This window comes from Panthera onca, chromosome D1 (assembly GCF_046562875.1).
Source record: "Panthera onca isolate mPanOnc1 chromosome D1, mPanOnc1 haplotype 2, whole genome shotgun sequence".
Taxonomy (NCBI): Eukaryota; Metazoa; Chordata; class Mammalia; order Carnivora; family Felidae; genus Panthera; species Panthera onca.
The window spans coordinates 61,486,171-61,503,526 of NC_138348.1; the positions used below are offsets into that span (position 1 = coordinate 61,486,171).

At 38.6% G+C, this 17,356-nt stretch overlaps 1 protein-coding gene across 6 annotated transcripts in view; it reads right to left on the reverse strand.

The window, feature by feature from the left end:
* Window positions 1-2,495: 2,495 nt before the first annotated feature.
* NARS2 (asparaginyl-tRNA synthetase 2, mitochondrial) overlaps window positions 2,496-17,356 on the reverse strand; it is a 129,906-nt gene continuing 115,045 nt past the window's right edge. For 4 of the 6 annotated variants that reach the window (XM_078433054.1, XM_081790337.1, XM_060605513.2 and 1 more), the window contains 3 exons: window positions 17,149-17,246; window positions 14,835-14,861; window positions 8,582-11,593 (listed from right to left, as the gene is read on the reverse strand). In XM_078433054.1, the coding sequence (XP_078289180.1) occupies window positions 11,449-11,593; window positions 14,835-14,861; window positions 17,149-17,246 (270 nt within the window). In that variant the 3' untranslated portion in view covers window positions 8,582-11,448. Of the gene's footprint in view, window positions 3,356-8,581; window positions 11,594-14,834; window positions 14,862-17,148; window positions 17,247-17,356 lie in introns of those variants that run through there. The other 2 variants (XM_060605514.3, XM_078433053.1) reach the window with 2 other exon arrangements.

Here is a 17,356-nt window from a genome sequence, read left to right on the forward strand (position 1 = left end):
CTCAAACCCATGGCCCCGAGATCAAAAGTCACATGCTCTACGGACTGAGCCAGCCAGGCACCCGTGTGTTTAACTTTTTAAGGAATGGTTGAACTGTTTCCCACAGTGGTTACACCATTTTGCATTACCAGCAATGTATGAGAGTTCCACTCTGTCTCCCATCTTCTCCGATTCTTGTTACTTTCCATTTAAAATTATTTAATTTTAATAATGCTATTTTTTAGCAACCAGCTTGCAAAATTTTTCACCACCGTCTGCGCTCATGGGTTGGTATGAGCCATCCCTAGCATATGACTGCACGCAGCCTACCAGAGGAGACCCTGCCATCCTTCTCTGTAGTTAAGTTCCATTTCTTTCCTGCTGACAAGAGCAATACTCAATAGATTTACATTTCCTTCTTCTGACATCCTTTCTATAGAAAACTGAAACCTTAAAAGATCTGATTTTCTTCTACTTTGGAATTAAGAAGATTTTGGATTCTGGAGGATCACAAAGTTTTCAACTCCCACCAAGCACCCTGGGAAGAACATAGTGTTTCCCTCGTACATTTGTGACGAGAAACAAAGATAAAAAACAAAATGTATCTTCCTGACACCCAGATAGATCTTCTGGATGAGCTCTCAAGCAGTTGCTTCAACAGGGCAAACAGCTGTGGTCTGTTTTCAACATAATTTGATGTAATCAGGGTTAATTTTGATGATGCAGTAACTCTGAAGACTGTTTTTTAACTGGATTACTGTTGGGTCAACAATCATGTGGTATTACATTTAGTGGCTGAAACAAAAGCCAGAATTAAAACAGCTTCCCCCCAGCCCCTTCTAAATGACAGCCCCACCGGGATTAGGAGTTATGAGGCACATTTAACACAATTAACTAAAAAAGGAAAGTAGTTGCAGTCAAATTACATGCAAGCTTCTCCAAGGTCCAGAGTGTTGACTGTGCAAAGAGCTGGAAACTTATTTGTTGCTGTTTTCTTTTCCTAGAATGATTAGAAATATGTTGGCAGTAATCATTATAAGTTAACGTTTTCGTAACATTCTAGGAAAAAGCCCGAAGATTTTCTTCAGAAAAAATTTTCCGGAACCAAATGATGATTTTAGCAGTTCCCAGTTCCCTATTTTCCATGCATGTTTTCAAAATGATTATTTTAAGCGAGGACTAAATTCAGGGTGCGGCATGCCAGGGTTGAATGAATATGGTACACAAAACTCTAAACACATTTGGAACTGTTTCTGAAGAGCAAAATCTTTTATCTTACTTTCATTGTTTATGGCCGGCCAACAGCAGGGTCTGGCTTGCTCTAGGCACACATGCTTTTTTATTTAGTCTCTTACAGTTGGCAGTTTTGGCTAGTCTGAAACCCAGCTAAGGCTTATGACAAAAGCCATTCTTATATAGTTTTGGAAAGAATCTTCAAAAATAGATGCCTTGGGAAGCTGCCAAATGTATTGGTTCTTCAAAACTTCTCTAATCTGATTTTGTACTTCAAAAAAGGTCTGATATTTGTCCAACCCCCCTCTGTAAATAAGCATCTATTCATTTGTTTTGTTTTTGTGACTCAGGGTATCAAGAAACTTGAAAAGCAAATATGTCACTCACTTATCCTCCTATGGCATCTTATCTATCAGGAATTTCTCATCTAAATAATTTCCTGATTAACATGTATTCTGGGATAATGTGGGGGTATGACTAAAAGGTAATGGAAGTACAACAACAACAAAAAGTAATGAGAATTCTTTCCATAAATCAGATAGTGTATTAATGTTCTCTTTTAGTTGCAAAAGCAGATACCTGTTTTAAATTTCCTTAAGCCCAAATAGGAAATTTATTGGTTTAAAAAAAAAAAAAAAAAAGAGGCACATCCCATGGAACCCAAGAAAAAGTTGAATAATCTGGCCTCAGGAAGGTTAGTAACTGAGGACTAAATATAGCAAAAACTAGGCAGCCAGTTTGGATGTGTGTGTCTGTCTCTCACAGGCCATCTGGTTTTTCATCTCCGAGCATGTGCCTTCATTTCTCTCTGCAGACTGCCTTCTCTGTCTCTTGAGGCACATGGTTGCTCTGCATTTCCTAAGTTTATATATTCCTGGTTCAAGCAACCAGTTCAGACTTTCTAGTGTTCTCAATCCCACTTTTCCAAGGGAAAATGATACCCATTTTGGGTCAGGTATCCACTGCCAGTCCACTCAGCAAGGGAAGCTCCTGTCCCCACTATGTCTGCAGGGGATCCATGGGCTAGGGTGCGGTGGGGGCGGTGATTCTCAGAGCAGGAATGGGCTTGATAACTAAACTGACACCTTGCCAAGTATTTAAGAGAGGCATGAAAACCGATCTACTTTCTTTCAGGACTTACCCAGTACCTATCATTTGAAACTCTGAAAACACTTAGAAAGGCATATACTCTTATCCAAATGCAAACTATATATTCAAATACATGTTACTCAGGAAAGGTCATTTATGTCCTTGTTATTTAATTCTCAGTAAGGATTTTCTGAGAACCTACTACCATGAGTTCAGCATAGGAACACCGAGATGAGTAAGACCAGGGTCTTAAGAAGTTCAGGGTGTTTCTGGGGAGAGAAATAGGTAGGCAGGGGTCTACAGTAGTGTGTGGACAATGTTGTAGAAGAGGTATGTTCAAAGGATTGTGGGAACACAGAGAATTATCAACCAGCTGTATGGGAACTAAAACTATGAGCTCTTAGGTTTTTCTTGTTTTGGGGTGCCCCACAGAGACAGGCACTGAGTTAGCAGTAATTAACTGAAAATCTGAGCAACTCTGAGTTCATCTGAGACTTGCTGTGAATTTCTCCCCTCAATCAAATATATTCATTTGTTATTTACTGAGCACTCACTGTGTGCAAGGACATGGGTCGGTGCTGGTTTTGTAATGATGAACAGTAGAGCGAAGTTCTTGAGAACTCTATTTAGTTACTGTACTCTAGAAGCAACACCAGGACAGACACCTTAGAAACTCACATTCAGTAACAGCTCCTAAAGATACATTACTAGTTGAACTTATACTTTTAATTTTTAACTTTTTGTTCTATGTTCAGGCAAAGGCTCCAGACTTGGATTTTTATGCTTTAAAGGCTAGTTTAAAATTTTATGAAATATTGCAGATACATAAAGAGGGAAACACCAGTTTGGAATTACTTTTTAAGGAGAATTTCCCTGTTGTCTGATGGACATATTTCTTTTTCCTTTTGTTTTTGGGTTTTTTTTTGGACACCTCAATGACACCTAATTCATTCAAGAGTTTTTTAATGAGTACCCACTATGTGCCGGATACTCTCCAGGGCACTGCAGATACAAAGATGGATGCGGTCTCTCTTGTGTTACGGAGCTCTCCTTCCTGCAGAGAAGACAAATGGCAGTGTAAGATGGCTGGTATCTGCATATGGTTCTCAGGGAGCATAATGAAAGGAGTGATTCTGGAAGCCACTGTCCAACCATCGGTATCTTGAAGTATAAGTAACATAAACATGTGAAAATGTAGAAACTCTAGTTGCATTTTGGAGTGTCACCCCTCCTAAAATAAAGCCTCACAGCCTCAGTGTGATTAGAGTTGTATTATTTTGATTCTAGGTGACTAAGAGGTGACAGGTGTGTCGCCTGGGAAAGCCACCCAAGCCCATCCACAGGCATGTGGAGACAAGCAGTGCTGTGTCAGAATGCAGGGTATACTCCAGCTCGACGGGCAGGACAGCAATCTGTTGAGGACGGCTAACCCAATGGAAAAAAGTTAATCAAGAGCTATATGACAGTCAAGCACCAAAACACAGAAGTTTCCACACATGATAATTTTGTGGTTGTTGATCAATGAATAGCCCGCTCCTAAGTTTTCTGAGAAACACTAACCATACATAAGAGCCTTCCAGAACAAGTTAGTAAAGCAGACATGTTTGTTTCAATAAAATTGACATATCTGGTTGGCGGGGGGGATAGGCTGGAAAAAGGAAGGGGAAGAATCTGGATGTTGATATATTACTGGGCATTGGAAGAATCAGAGCGGGAGAGATACAGATGCACAGGGGGAAAAAACATGGGGGAGGCAGTGGACAAGAAAGGGAGGAAAACAGATCTAGGTCAAGAGGTGTGGAAGGCTTCATGCTGCATGGATTTAAGAGTAACATCACTCTGTGGGCTGGCTTTCCCTCCTTGGTACAGAGGCATAAAAAACCAGCTCCAAGGTGCAGGCAGAACAATCAAAAATAGTATGTTCTTCAATGAGCAGATTTGTGTAATTATTACCTTTTACTGTAAAAATATTAAAACCTCCCTGAAGCTTTCTCACAGCATGGAATTAAACCACCTACATTAGGATCACTCAGGGTGACTGTTTAAGAAACGCAAACTGCGGGCTGTTCCATCTACTGAATCAGACTTTCTATGGTAGAACCAAGGTAATCTGAAAATTTTTAAATAATTTTTTTAAGTTTACTTATTCTGGGGGAGACAGAGAGAGAGAGACAGAGGAAGCGCATGTGTGCATGAGCAGGGGAGGGGTAGAGAGAGAGGGAGAGAGAGAATCCCAAGCAGGCTCCACGCTGACAGAACACAGCACAATATGGGGGCTCAATCTCATGAACTGTGAGATCAATGACCTGAGCCAAAATCAAGAGTTGGATGCTTAACCCACTGAGTCACCCAGGCGCCCCCTGAAATTTTTAATAAGCTCCCCAGGTGATTCTTATTCACAATAAACTCTGGCCAAGACCATCTGCAATGGGAGTCCCTGAGGCAAGGCGCATGTCCTACTTATCTCTGTATGTGCAGAGTCTAGCACTGCACCTGGCAGTTTGAGTGCTCAGTAAGTTTACTGAACTGAACACACCAAAGAGGTTTTAAAAGAAAAAGTCACTCAATTCCACTGCCCTGAAATAGCTGATTTCATTTTTTTCCCGTATGCTTCTAGTCCATGTACACAGATTTTACACTACTGGTAACTGTAAACTACAATTTAACATTTTTTGAACACATTTTCACTCATAATTTTTGATGGCTATAAAATATTCATTCAACATGCAATAGATATTTTAGTTGATACAGTTTTTTTTTTTTTTTTTTTGAGTTTTAAAAAGGTTTCCCTCAGGAGATCTTATATTTGTGCAGTCTTTTCAGTTTAGGGAACCCTTTCACACAGTTTTGTTTCTCACAACACTTGTAAGATAAGCACTACCCTCATTCTGCAGATGCCTATCCAAACCCACAGATAAAATCACTTGCTCAAGGTTCTGCAGTTCAAAAGTAGAGCGTCAAGACTTAAATCAGAGGGGCGCCTGGGAGGCTCAGTGGGTTAAGCATCCAACTCTTGATTTCAGCTCAGGTCATGATCTCACGGTGAGAATGAGCCCTGAGCTGATCTCCAGGCTCCGCAGTGAGTGTGCAGCCTGCTTGACATTGTCTCCCTCTCTCTCCTTCTGCCCCTCCCCAGCTTGCGTGCATACACACCCCCCACCCCCACACTCTCTCTCAAAAAAAAAAAAAAAAAAAAAAGAAAAGGTCTTTTCTTTGTCTAATATCTTTTCCAACACACTAAACCTCCACCACATTTTCTGGCAGGAATATGACCCAACAGTTTCCCGATGTGAAAACCTTTAGTACAGAATGTAGAAGATGGAAATCACACTTAAAGAGATCACTGGCCAGCTATATCCTAATTGTATAGGAATGAGTTCCTGCCTTTTGGGACACTGCAAAGATCATGTGAATTGGTGGAAATCTTCAGTGAAAAAACTTAATGTTCTTCAACAACAAATGTGTATGTGACCCAAATCCATTTTTGCAATCCCCAAATGAAGGGGGATGGGATTGCCCTGAACATTTTGAAACCGTAATTAAGATTCCTCAGCAGTTATTACGTATACAGGCAACCACTACAGGATGTAAGACAGCTGGAAGGGAGGCACTAGAGACTTTTAAGCTCTTCTAGTATCAAAACCGGTATCACAGCATACTTGGGTAGTAGCTGAGTGGACAGTGGAGGGAAGCATTCCTCTACCAAGAGAAAGGCCCACTTTAAGAATACACTGCCCGATGAATAACCTAGTGGGGTGCAGCCCCGGAGATTCTATCTTGGAGAAGAGAAGGCTGGGGAGAAGAAATGGTGTTCCTGTGTTCCTTATTACATTTGCTAGAGAGAGGCAGGTTTGGGTATTATCAGGTCAGAATTCTCCAAGGATAGCAGAAGTTCTCCCTTAGGTAGAGAGCTCTATTCACTGAAGGGACAGGGTAAACTACCAGGAGCTGGGAAAATACAAGAGAGGGCAGTTTATACATCACAGACAGGGGAAGAAATATGATCTTTAAGAGATTTTCAAACCCAGGATCCTAGGAAAAGAGCAAAGCAGTTATTGTTGAACCAGTGTGCAGAGAAGGTTATAAGTCAAAGAGTCACAGCTGCAAATGGCCCAGGTTTTGCAAAATACAGTTCTAGCTGTGCATATGTGTATTTGTAGCATGATAAAACCTGTGCTGGATGGGCCTACCACGTTTCTATTCTCAGAGCATCATCTTGACATATCAAAGGCTGGTCACTTTGGGGGAGGATATTAATAATCCCCACCAAAGTTCCTGCATCTATCTTTCCATGTATATTCTAGGGTGATCCTAAGAGGAGGGTAAGTAAGGCAAATATGAGCATAAACACATAAAAAAAAAAAAAAAAAAAAAGAGAGAGAGACACAGTGAGCTTAAGTACACTGCTGGGTCCAGGGCCCTTTATTCCAGTGTTTGTCTGTACTAGAATGCCTTTGAACTCGACTGTCATTTCCCTCACCCTCTCAACTCTCCCCCCCTGTGTAAAACAAGGAAATCAGAGGCCAAAGTGTGTGTTTTGCAACATGTCCACTAAACTCTGAGGCTTAAGATACAAACTTCTTTGGTTACCATAAAGCTCTGTGCTTTCAGTTTCTCTGGAGGCTAAGAGTGGTGGACTTTATTTGCAGTCTTACTCTCCCTTGATATTAGGAATTCCTAATAACCAATCTTCATAACAAACTAATCTTTTATTAAACCAAATGAATTTGAGGCATAGTAAGCTACAAAAGAACAAGGTTCATAATACATTGTGACTACATTAAAAAATTCTGTAAACTGTAAAGCAATGTTCAATTGATAGTCATATTACTACTAATAATTATGAACAGTAAAGATGTAGCAGGAAGTTACTGAAGAGTCATGAACTATGTTAACTCAATAGCTGCCTGAATGACAGTTTAAGAACCACCCAAACTCCTGACTTCTTTACAAAGTTCCCCTGGAAACTCCCACACAGTGTGCTAATAGTGGTTGTAAATTCATTGGACTCCAAACAAACTGGAGCTAACTAGAATGCCCAAGGGCTACCTGGGACCTTAGCTGATCAGAGGAGTAATTCAGGACTCCAGTAATGGCAGAATGTGTAAGTTTCTGGAGGTGTGTTGGTCCTGATCTAATAAGATCTGTCTTGTGGACAGATCGTAATCATTTTTGTGTCAGGTGATTAAGGTTATTTTTTGTCCTGAATGCCTTTTAATTTGGACTATACACTGGGAAGAAACTACAGTCAGATATTACTCCCACCTGTTTTCTTTTTATTGTACATACTTAAGATTGCAGACTGAATACAAATATTGATCAGAAGCCAACAAGCCCCACGCATTTCTTATCAATTCAATCCAGGCCAATTTGTCTTTCAACTCTGCATTTTTATGTTCTTGCCTCACCACTTACTAAAATAAATATATGAATAAATAGCAATCCAATCCAAATAAGCATCTTTCATCTATAATTATCTAAACAAGAGATTTAAAGAAGAGTAGAGTTAATCCATCTCACCAATTGCATCTTCAGTGCCTGTTCAGTCATGCTTGAATGTCCAGATTCAATTTATAGAGAGAATGAATGTATAACATTGTAGAGGGACGCTTCTGGCAGATACTGTCTGAGAGGGACAAAAGGTCAAACAGTCCCTTTGCTGTTCTGTGACAGTCAGTCTCTGGGCTGGGTCAGAGGGTGGGAGAATTATGTCTAGATCTGGAATGGATCACTCACACAATTAAGTTCTTGTGAGACCAAAAAAATACATGAATGAATGAATAAATAGAAGCACAACCTCGCCAGGCCAGAGGACAGCCGGATGAAAGTAACTATTTTTCCCCACCTAATTCAAAATTTGAAATGAGAATGGAAATTAATGATGGAAAAACCATTTCTAAGTTTTAAAATATACACACTCTTTCTTGGGTGGCTGGGGTTGCTATTTTGAGGTGACGTTTGGAAATCTTGGGAAAACAGAATCTGATTTTTCCCTCATTGGAAACTGGTTACTCAAGCAGAAGTTAACACCCTCAAATCACCTTTTAACTCACAGTTTAAGCCCTATAAGAATATTATTATAGCGTGGGTAGTCCTTGACTTTTATTCATTCTACACAGGATTCTACAATGCTGCTTCTCTGCAGAATCTGGATATTCATACAGGAGCTGACAAGTGGGCATTTTAAAGTTTTCCCTGTAGATGCCGTCTGCCCTGCCGGCAAGTTTAGTTTTGGCATTTTCATGATCTTTGTCTGACACCAGTATTTGCTGTTGCTCAATTATCGGTAAAATAAAAGCAATGAGTCAAAGATGTCAATTTTGAGGCTTGTTATGAGTGGCAAGTGTTTGGCTTCAACCAGATACTCACTGTGTGATCAACTGTAGAGGAAAAGAACAAGTAAGTATGAAAGTTGGGAAATACACTGCTGAAACTTATCAAAAAGGCAAGAACAATGTTTATTTGAGGAGGAACTTCTCCCACCCCACGCACACACACAATGAACACACTGAAGTCTATTGCAGAACTTTCAGTGATCTGACTTCACTGTACATTTTCAGAGACCTGATATGTGCTAAAAATCAAGTGTATAAGTTAGACTCTAAATCGATTGTTATTAGTGACTATCTCCAGCACAGATTCCTGAAAGATTAAGAGATAGAAAAAGAATCCTTAGAGTTGATCTATTTCGAAATGATAGTTCTGCAGGTGAAATAACTGGAGGGCACAAAGATGATCGTACCAGATTAACACTCTCCAGCTAAATCAATGGTGGCTCTGGGATCAGCACCTGGGGTTTCTGTGATTCACTGTTCTTTCTATCACTGTTGTTTTTGATGCCCCACCATCATATTAACATTATAATTCTATCTGGTGCCTCAAAAATCACTGGAGACATGATGCCCGAAAGCCTGGGAAAATATTAGTGCTTCAGGTTGGGGGCCTGTGAGAGTCTCTGATTCTCACTTCACAAAATTAATACAGTATCAAGACTTGAATGTCAAATCAATACTGACTGATGTTGCAAATGTTTTAAAATGGTTTCTGCATTTATCTTCCAGGTCTAAGGTTAAATATCACCTTTTCAGAGATACCTTCTCTAGCAAAGTTATCTATGCTTGCCCTGTTCCTTTTTTTTTTTTTTAATTTTTTTTATGTTTATTTATTTTTGACAGAGAGAGAGAGACAGAGCATGAGTGAGGGAGGGGCAGAGAGAGAGGGAGACACAGAATCAGAAGCAGGCTCCAGGCTCTGAGCTGTCAGCACAGAGCCCGACGCGGGGCTCGAACTCACAGACCACGAGATCATGACCTGAGCTGAAGTTGGACGCTCAACCAACTGAGCCACCCAGGCGCCCCTATGCTTGCCCTGTTCTTTATAAAATATTATAGCATATGTCATATTTTGAAATACATTTGTTTGCTTATTGATTGTGTATCTTCTCTAATAGACTGTGAATTCCATGAAGGCATGGGTCATTTCTCTTGTTCACTATCATTTATTTACCACCTAGCCCCATTCTTGGCATACTGAGTAAGCTCAAATAATATCTGTTACACACAAACAAATGAATTTATCTCTCTAGCCCACGATTGAGGCAAGCCTTATGAAAGCTCTAATTATCTCTTTTGTCCTGCCCTAAACTTGGTATCTGAGCCCAGGGGATTAAAGTTCTAGGGAAGCAGATTTTAGCTCCGCAAAAACGAAAAATGAGACAGATTCAGAAATGGAATGAGCTATTTTGTGGGATACTGAACTCTTTGCCAACAAGTGCCTGCCCAGGTATAGGCGCTCTCTGCATCAGGCAGAAGTTTGGTCATGAGAACATCTTAGTGGCTTCTGTGATTTCCAGCTCTAAGGTTTGGCAGTTCCTTTCAGTCATTTGCTTTGGGTTAGGATAAAATAAAGTCCACATACAAACTCATCAGGAAATAACCTCAGATAAGTTATCTAATGAGACTTAGAAAATTGACTATTTAGGCATGCATGCCATTTACCATTATTTGATACATATAAATTCTACTGAGCATATAATTTGGCTGTAAGTCCATAGATATGTAACTCAATGAAGACTACAAGAGTTAAAAAAAATTTGTGTAGTATTTCAGTTTTAAGCATGCGTGTGTGTGCGTGCACACACATGCACACACACACACTTTCATGTAATTGTTGTATCAACTCTGAGGAAAATGATGTATGAGCTCATACAGAGTAAACGGCTTGTCCAAATCATACGCGTAAAGTGCTACAGTTGTCAGGTCTCAGATTCCCAAATCAGCAATCCTCTCAAAAACTCTAATAGACAATATTGCCTTTTGAGTCCAAAATTACCCGTCCTCAGGTTTAGCTACATTTGCATGCTCATCTTACACTGGAAATACCTTCTTCCACTTTTCACTGTGGAAAGGTCAAATGGAACTTAAAAATATATCTGTATTTTTCTTTCAGAGGTATCAAAAATCTATTTTATTATTAGAGAAGTTACAAACATCTACTATAAACTACAACAGTCATTAGTTTAAATAATTAATACATCCCATTTGCTATTTTTATACTTAAAGATCAGCAGTTATTAAATGTGACTTTTTGTACCCCGTCTGATGAAAGATTTCAATTCAGAACATTAACTTAGTATTAACTCAAAAAAGACCCCAAAAGGAATATTTTCTTCTGTAATGTTTAGTAAAACGGTGAGAATAAGATGGGCATTTATCATAGATTAATTGGAAAGGGAGAAAAGATCCAACATTTTATTTTTAGCTCCTAGTTGTTTCTCAGAGGTCACAAAGAGCAGTGCTCTAATGATTAAAGACAAAGTAAACCACACGATCTCATCCTGTCTTAAGAGTCTGAAAGGACCTCTGAGACCACAGTTCAGTTTCTTCATTTCTTCTTAATTGACATAATAGATTTTGAGATTCTACCTGCTGCAAGTATCTTTTTGAGAGAGTTCATTTTTCCACGAATTGCTCTCAACTTTCTAAGAAAATCATGATCACTTCTATTTTTCATAGGTCATATCTTAGGGCATGACAATTACATATTGAAAACTTTTGCATTTCTATACTTCAAACATGTATTCTCTTATATGCACATTCACACGCAGTACCTCTGGCACAGGGTGATTTTCTTTAACTGGTCTTCCAGCTATAAAACACACGAATGAGTAAATCTTGGAAAAGGGATAACATCTTTGATATTGTCAATTCCCAAGATGCACTGCAGATAGCGTTCAAATCCCATCCCAAAGCCTCCATGTGGTACAGATCCAAATCGACGGAGGTCCAGATACCTGATTTTGAAAAGACAATCATCACCTATAGATGCTGTATTGTATCAGATGTCATGATAGAATTTTACATTTCAAAAATATTTTGCAGCCATTTGTTACCATCTACATAATTTTTTTAAAATGTTTATTTATTTTGAGACAGAGAGAGAGAGAGAGAGAGAGAGAGAGAATGAATCCCAAGCAGGTTCCGTGCTGTCAGAGCAGAGCCCAACATGAGACTTGATCTCACAAACTATGAGATCATGACCTGAGCTGAAATCAAGAGTTTGGTACTCAATCAACTGGGCCACCCAGGCACCATGATCTACATCACAGTAGTAAACAAATCTTTTCCCTCCAAAGACAGGTGAAGAACAAGTTATAATGAGCTGTCCAAGGTAACTCAAATAGCATTCCTGTCATGCATTCATAGGCTTTGGTCACTTGATCCTTTTTAAGTTATTTATGTACTTATATGCAGAAAATTTGCCTCATGAGGCTACAGAAAATGTTCTAATAACTTTATTAATTTTCTTGAAAATATATTCTTCTTCTATTTTTTAGTTTGTTAATGCTTTTTTTTTCCTACTAAAATCATGTTGTTCAATACAGAGAGAAGAGTGAAGAGTTTTGCCTGATAGGTTATAAAATGATACCCTCTGTATTAGATTGTAAGCTCTATTAAGAACAGGAACTGTGCCTTATTCAACCATTTTATCTCTATGTCTGCTCTGGAGAAGATGCTTCCTCCATGAAGATTTGTTGTCTGAAGGCACAAAAATATACTCTTGAACGCTAGAGTGAAATTTCCAGTCCTGTGCTTCAAACCTAGTATAGTATGTCCAAATCCATTTTTCTGGAAGGCTAGATAGCCTGCAAAACCTATCTATACTAATTCTATTCCCATTTAAAATCATGTGGCTAGAAAATGGTACGGCCATGATTCAAACTCAGATTTCAATACACCGGCTTGTCATAAATTTATTTTAGGAAAGGAAGGAGGAGGAAGACTTTATAGGTATTTTTATTATGTCATTTGGTGGGGGATTTCTTTATAGCTTCTTGAATGATTTGTAAAATCACTTCCAGAATAAAACTTAAGTGCCATAGCCGGTAGTCATTTGGATCCTCAAGAATAAAGACGATTACCTAATTTACCCACTATCGGTAATAATGACCACATGTATTGGTATTTTAGGCAATTAAGATTGAATATGGATCTTTCTAAAAGAGGAATTGCAACTGGGTGAGTTACCACCAAGTGAGGGATCAATGAACAGGAGTATCTAGTATAAAACTTCAGACCAGTAAGAACTATCAGGAATAATGGAAACAAGCACAATCTTGAGTAAATGAAATGTTTGGTAGCTGAATTAACTTCAAGTTTCCAAGGCATGGGGGCAGGGCATACTTTGATATACTGAGAAAATGAGATGTAAGGCCTATCAAGCCACCTGCCACAAACACCTGCAGGATCCGGGCTGGCTGCTAAAAGTCCAGCAATAGTCTCAGCTGGCTCTAAATTTCTCATACATCGATGTCAAAACACTGGCATAAATGGCTGGAAACTGAATTCAGCAGATGGATTTAGTCTGTAGCATTTTTCTTGCCCTTGCTTTGATATATAGAAAAATCCACTTCTAAAAAACAAGTTTTCGAAGGAATATGTATTTGTTAGATTGTTGTTAAACTGATTCTACGGCAGCCAGGTTACAGAAGAGATGGCACAAAAATTTGTGGAACTAGTTACAGATGTTATTTGCATATGGCACGGAGAAATAGGAAGTGAGTAAAATCTTTAGACACCTGGGGTGGTTACTCACAATGTAGTGGAACACGAGCAGAGATCGCAGACTTGAAGATTTCTAAAATCCCTTCTACCTTTAAAATACTGTGATTACCAGATAAAAGGAAGCAGAGTAGAATAACAGAGATTTGTATTTAGAGATCTTAAGAGTTTGAAAACTTTAGCTGGGACAAGAATAGTACTGAAATGAGTAAGACCAGAAAGGCCTACACTTATTTAACAAACAATTAAAATTTGTATTTAGCTAGTTTTTGCATACTATGAAGATTATCTTGTAGACAGACAAAAACAGGCAAAACGCATAAGCTTGCTCAATCAGGGGGCTCATCTACCTCATAGCGAGACTGAGAACAAAGGAAAGGGGAAAGGAAACTAGCTTTTACTGAGGTTCTATTCTAGGTAGATACTTACCCTATATTATTTTATTTTGTCCTCACAATAATCCTCTTAAGTTGATATTATCATCCCATTTCAGAGCCAAGAAAACCAAGACTCAGAGAGATTAAGTATGTCTAAAGTCACTATTGGTACCGAGAACAAACTGAGGGTTGATGGGGGGTGGGAGGGAGGGGAGGGTGGGTGATGGGTATTGAGGAGGGCACCTTTTGGGATGAGCATTGGGTGTTGTATGGAAACCAATTTGACAATAAACTTCATATATTGAAAAAATAAAAAATAAGAAAGTCACTATTGGTAAATAATAAGGCATTTAAGGGTCATGACCTGCACATCATTTTAGGCTTCTGCCCTTCTGTAATCTAGGTATTTCAAAAGGCAAGTGTACAATTTGACCCTTCCTTCTCCTGAGGACAGCAGAAGAATTAATAATATTGTTGGTATTATTACACCAAGATCCTGCAGGAAAGCTACTATATAAAAATATAAGTACATAATTTGTATGTATTCAAAAGTACTTGAAGAAAGGGTTTGCAGAAAGAAAACCAGAGCAATTCTGGAGAAGTAAATGTATGAATGCAGACAAGTGCTCTTTCCTACGCAGCACAGATTTCTGCAGACTTTAGGGATCACTTAGCTCAAACTCTAATTTCACACACAGAGAAACTGAAGCATAATGGTTAGGAAAAAAGCCCCAGCTCCATGTTTCTAACTGTGTGCTCATGGTTAAGTTAGTTAATATCTCTAGACCTTAGGTCTGGAGGGGTAATAAAAAGGAGATAAGAATAGTAACCAACTCGCAGGGTGTTATGATAATTACATAAGAAAATATACATTAAAATTTTAACACAGTTATCCAGCAGCACCCAATAAGTAATAAATAAACGGCAGCCACTATCATTACTATTTTTCCAGGATTCAAAGACAATAAATAATCTGAGAACTGAACTATTCATTTTTCTTAACAATGTTTCACAGTGCCTTGGGAATACACGTAAAACTTGTGTAACAATCAGACCAAACAGCTATAATAAGAATGATTAAGGGTCACATTCTTACCATTGGTAGGCTTCCGTTAGTCCTGATCTGTAAGAGGAAAATAACAAAATTCTTTCAGAGAATGGCAAGAAGATAAAGATACTAACCACCAAACATTTATTCTGGGTAGTATGCAAAGTGCTCTTTATAAAGAAGTATACACAAAAACCTGTGCTCTCAAAGAACATGCAATATAGTTGAGAAGCTGAACCTTTAATATGGTAAGAAAGCTAATGTATCCAATAGTCTAAGGTGTTATCAAGTGAGTGGCAGAGACAACAAATGTTACAGGAAGTATAGTCCAGAGCCCAAAAGAAGGGGTCCATATAAGATGAGCTTACTGTCCTGTGACATAAGAAAAGCACCATAATTATGGGTGCTGGGAGGCACACAGAAGGAACACAAAGACACAACTTTCATTCTGTAACATTGAAATAATAATATAGTTTCTGCCTCCAGAATATGGTTGAAAATTGTTTTCTGGCCAATTTGAAAAACGCTAATAAAGTTTTAAGCTCTTAGTGCTCATGAAAATTAATTTCAGCCCTTTAAAGCTTGGCTGGCTCGGTTGGTGGAGTGTGCGACTCTTGACATCGGTGTAGTTAAGTCTGAGACTCACGTTGGGTGTACAGATTACTTAAAAATAAAATCTTAAAAAAAATTAATTTCAGCTTTTTAAAAAAATGTTTGGGATCACAGTGCATCTGAAGTGATAAAGACTATGAAAAAACCAGATATACAGAAAACATGAACAGAAGTCACAGATATATCCCTAAGATAGGGAAACACATATAACCATTTCATTAGGAAAGATAAATTTGGATATAATCAGATATTAGGTAAACATGTAATGTTATGAGGAAAGGTTTCCTGAAGGAAGGAAGCAAGCAAAGAAAACAGACCAATTAATCTTTCAACAGATGAGGTTTCTTGCCATGTGTGATTTTTATTGTGCTTAAAAAAAACCCAGAGAATCTTAAAATTCTTTCCATCTAAGGAGTTTGACCTTTACTTCAATTCCACAATTTTCCCAGGACTTTCTAACATTATAGTAGTAAGGAATTAGGGGCCGAACTAACAAAAAAGAAGCCTCCCAGAACATATTTATTCCCTTTCTTCTGGACCCTGACCAAATAGAGCAGTTCAAATGATTGGGATTACAAAACCAAGTTACCTAACAGATTTATAGGTTGGGATCTTGGAAAAAACATCAACTTTTTAAGCATTTCTCCACTAGGAAAAGAAGAACTTACAAATGGCTAATTTTACAGGATATTTTCAAAGTATTATGGCTTTTCCAGGTTACTCTGAAACCCAGTATTATCTGGAGAGTAGGAGAGTGGGATTAAGCCTTCAGCATGGGAAAAACTTTTTTTTTTTTTTAAAGTCTGGCACAGCAAAAGTGGAAACCATGGAAAACAGAAGTTTATAACCTTGGTTAGTTTAGGAAGTCATTGTGGTTTGTTGGCAAACCACGCATGCATAGGAGTGGTAGTTCAATTAGAAACACAATTCTCTACTTCTCATCTCCAAAACATTTTCTGCATTTTATGGATTAATTTCTAGGTCTCAAACAGCAAGTTAAAAGAAGTTATTCAAATAGCTTAATCAAGACCCTTACATAGCAGAAAACCCAAGGAAGGGAAAACTGCTTATTCTAAATGTTAGTTTAGTGGATATTTTTAGTATCTTTCTTTCTCCAGCTTTATCCTTTCTCTGGTTCAGAGTCTGTCTTTATGTCCCTATAGGAGTCTTTGTTTATGTCCCCAATCATAATTTAGAGTAAATAAAAAAGTACACAGAGAAGAGAAAAAATGAAGGACAAGCTTTAAGGTTGGCTTCTATCATTAACTTTTAAAAAAGCAATTTCTGGGGTGCCTGGGTGGCTCAGTGCTTAAGCGTCTGACTCTTGATTTGAGCTCAGGATATGATCAAATAATTCATGGGATGGAGCCCCGTGTCGGGTTGTGCGCTGACAGTGTGGAGCCTGCTTGGGATTGTCTCTCCCTCTCTCTCTCTGCCCCTCTCTCACTCGTGCTCTCTCTCCCAAAATAAATCAATGAACTATTAAAAAAAAAATTTTAAAGCGATTTCCATAGGGAGAGATACATACAAATTGGCGGACAAGTAACACTATGGCCTTATTTCACGTAACAGTTCCAATCTTTAAGACAGGGAAACTCAGAGAAGTCACATAACAACTTGCTCAAGGCCACAAAGAATCTGAGATCCAGGTCAGTCAGGCGCTGAGGCTCATTCACTCTTCTCTGTTACTTTGCCAAGACTGCCTCATCATCAATTTCTGAACTTTGTTTCTTTTAGGTCTGATCATTACCTGGCCAGTCGCTGCTCTAAGAAATGGTACCGTTCCTCTCTGAGGCTTCCTCCAAAGAGCTCTCCAACTCCAGGAACCAGAAGATCAACAGCAGCAACCTAAAAAGGAAAAAACTATAAACAATCTCACACATTCAGAGGATTCCAACAATTGTCAGCTTCTCAAGCAAGTGGAACTTTTAACATTTTGGCGACTGGCTATTTAACTG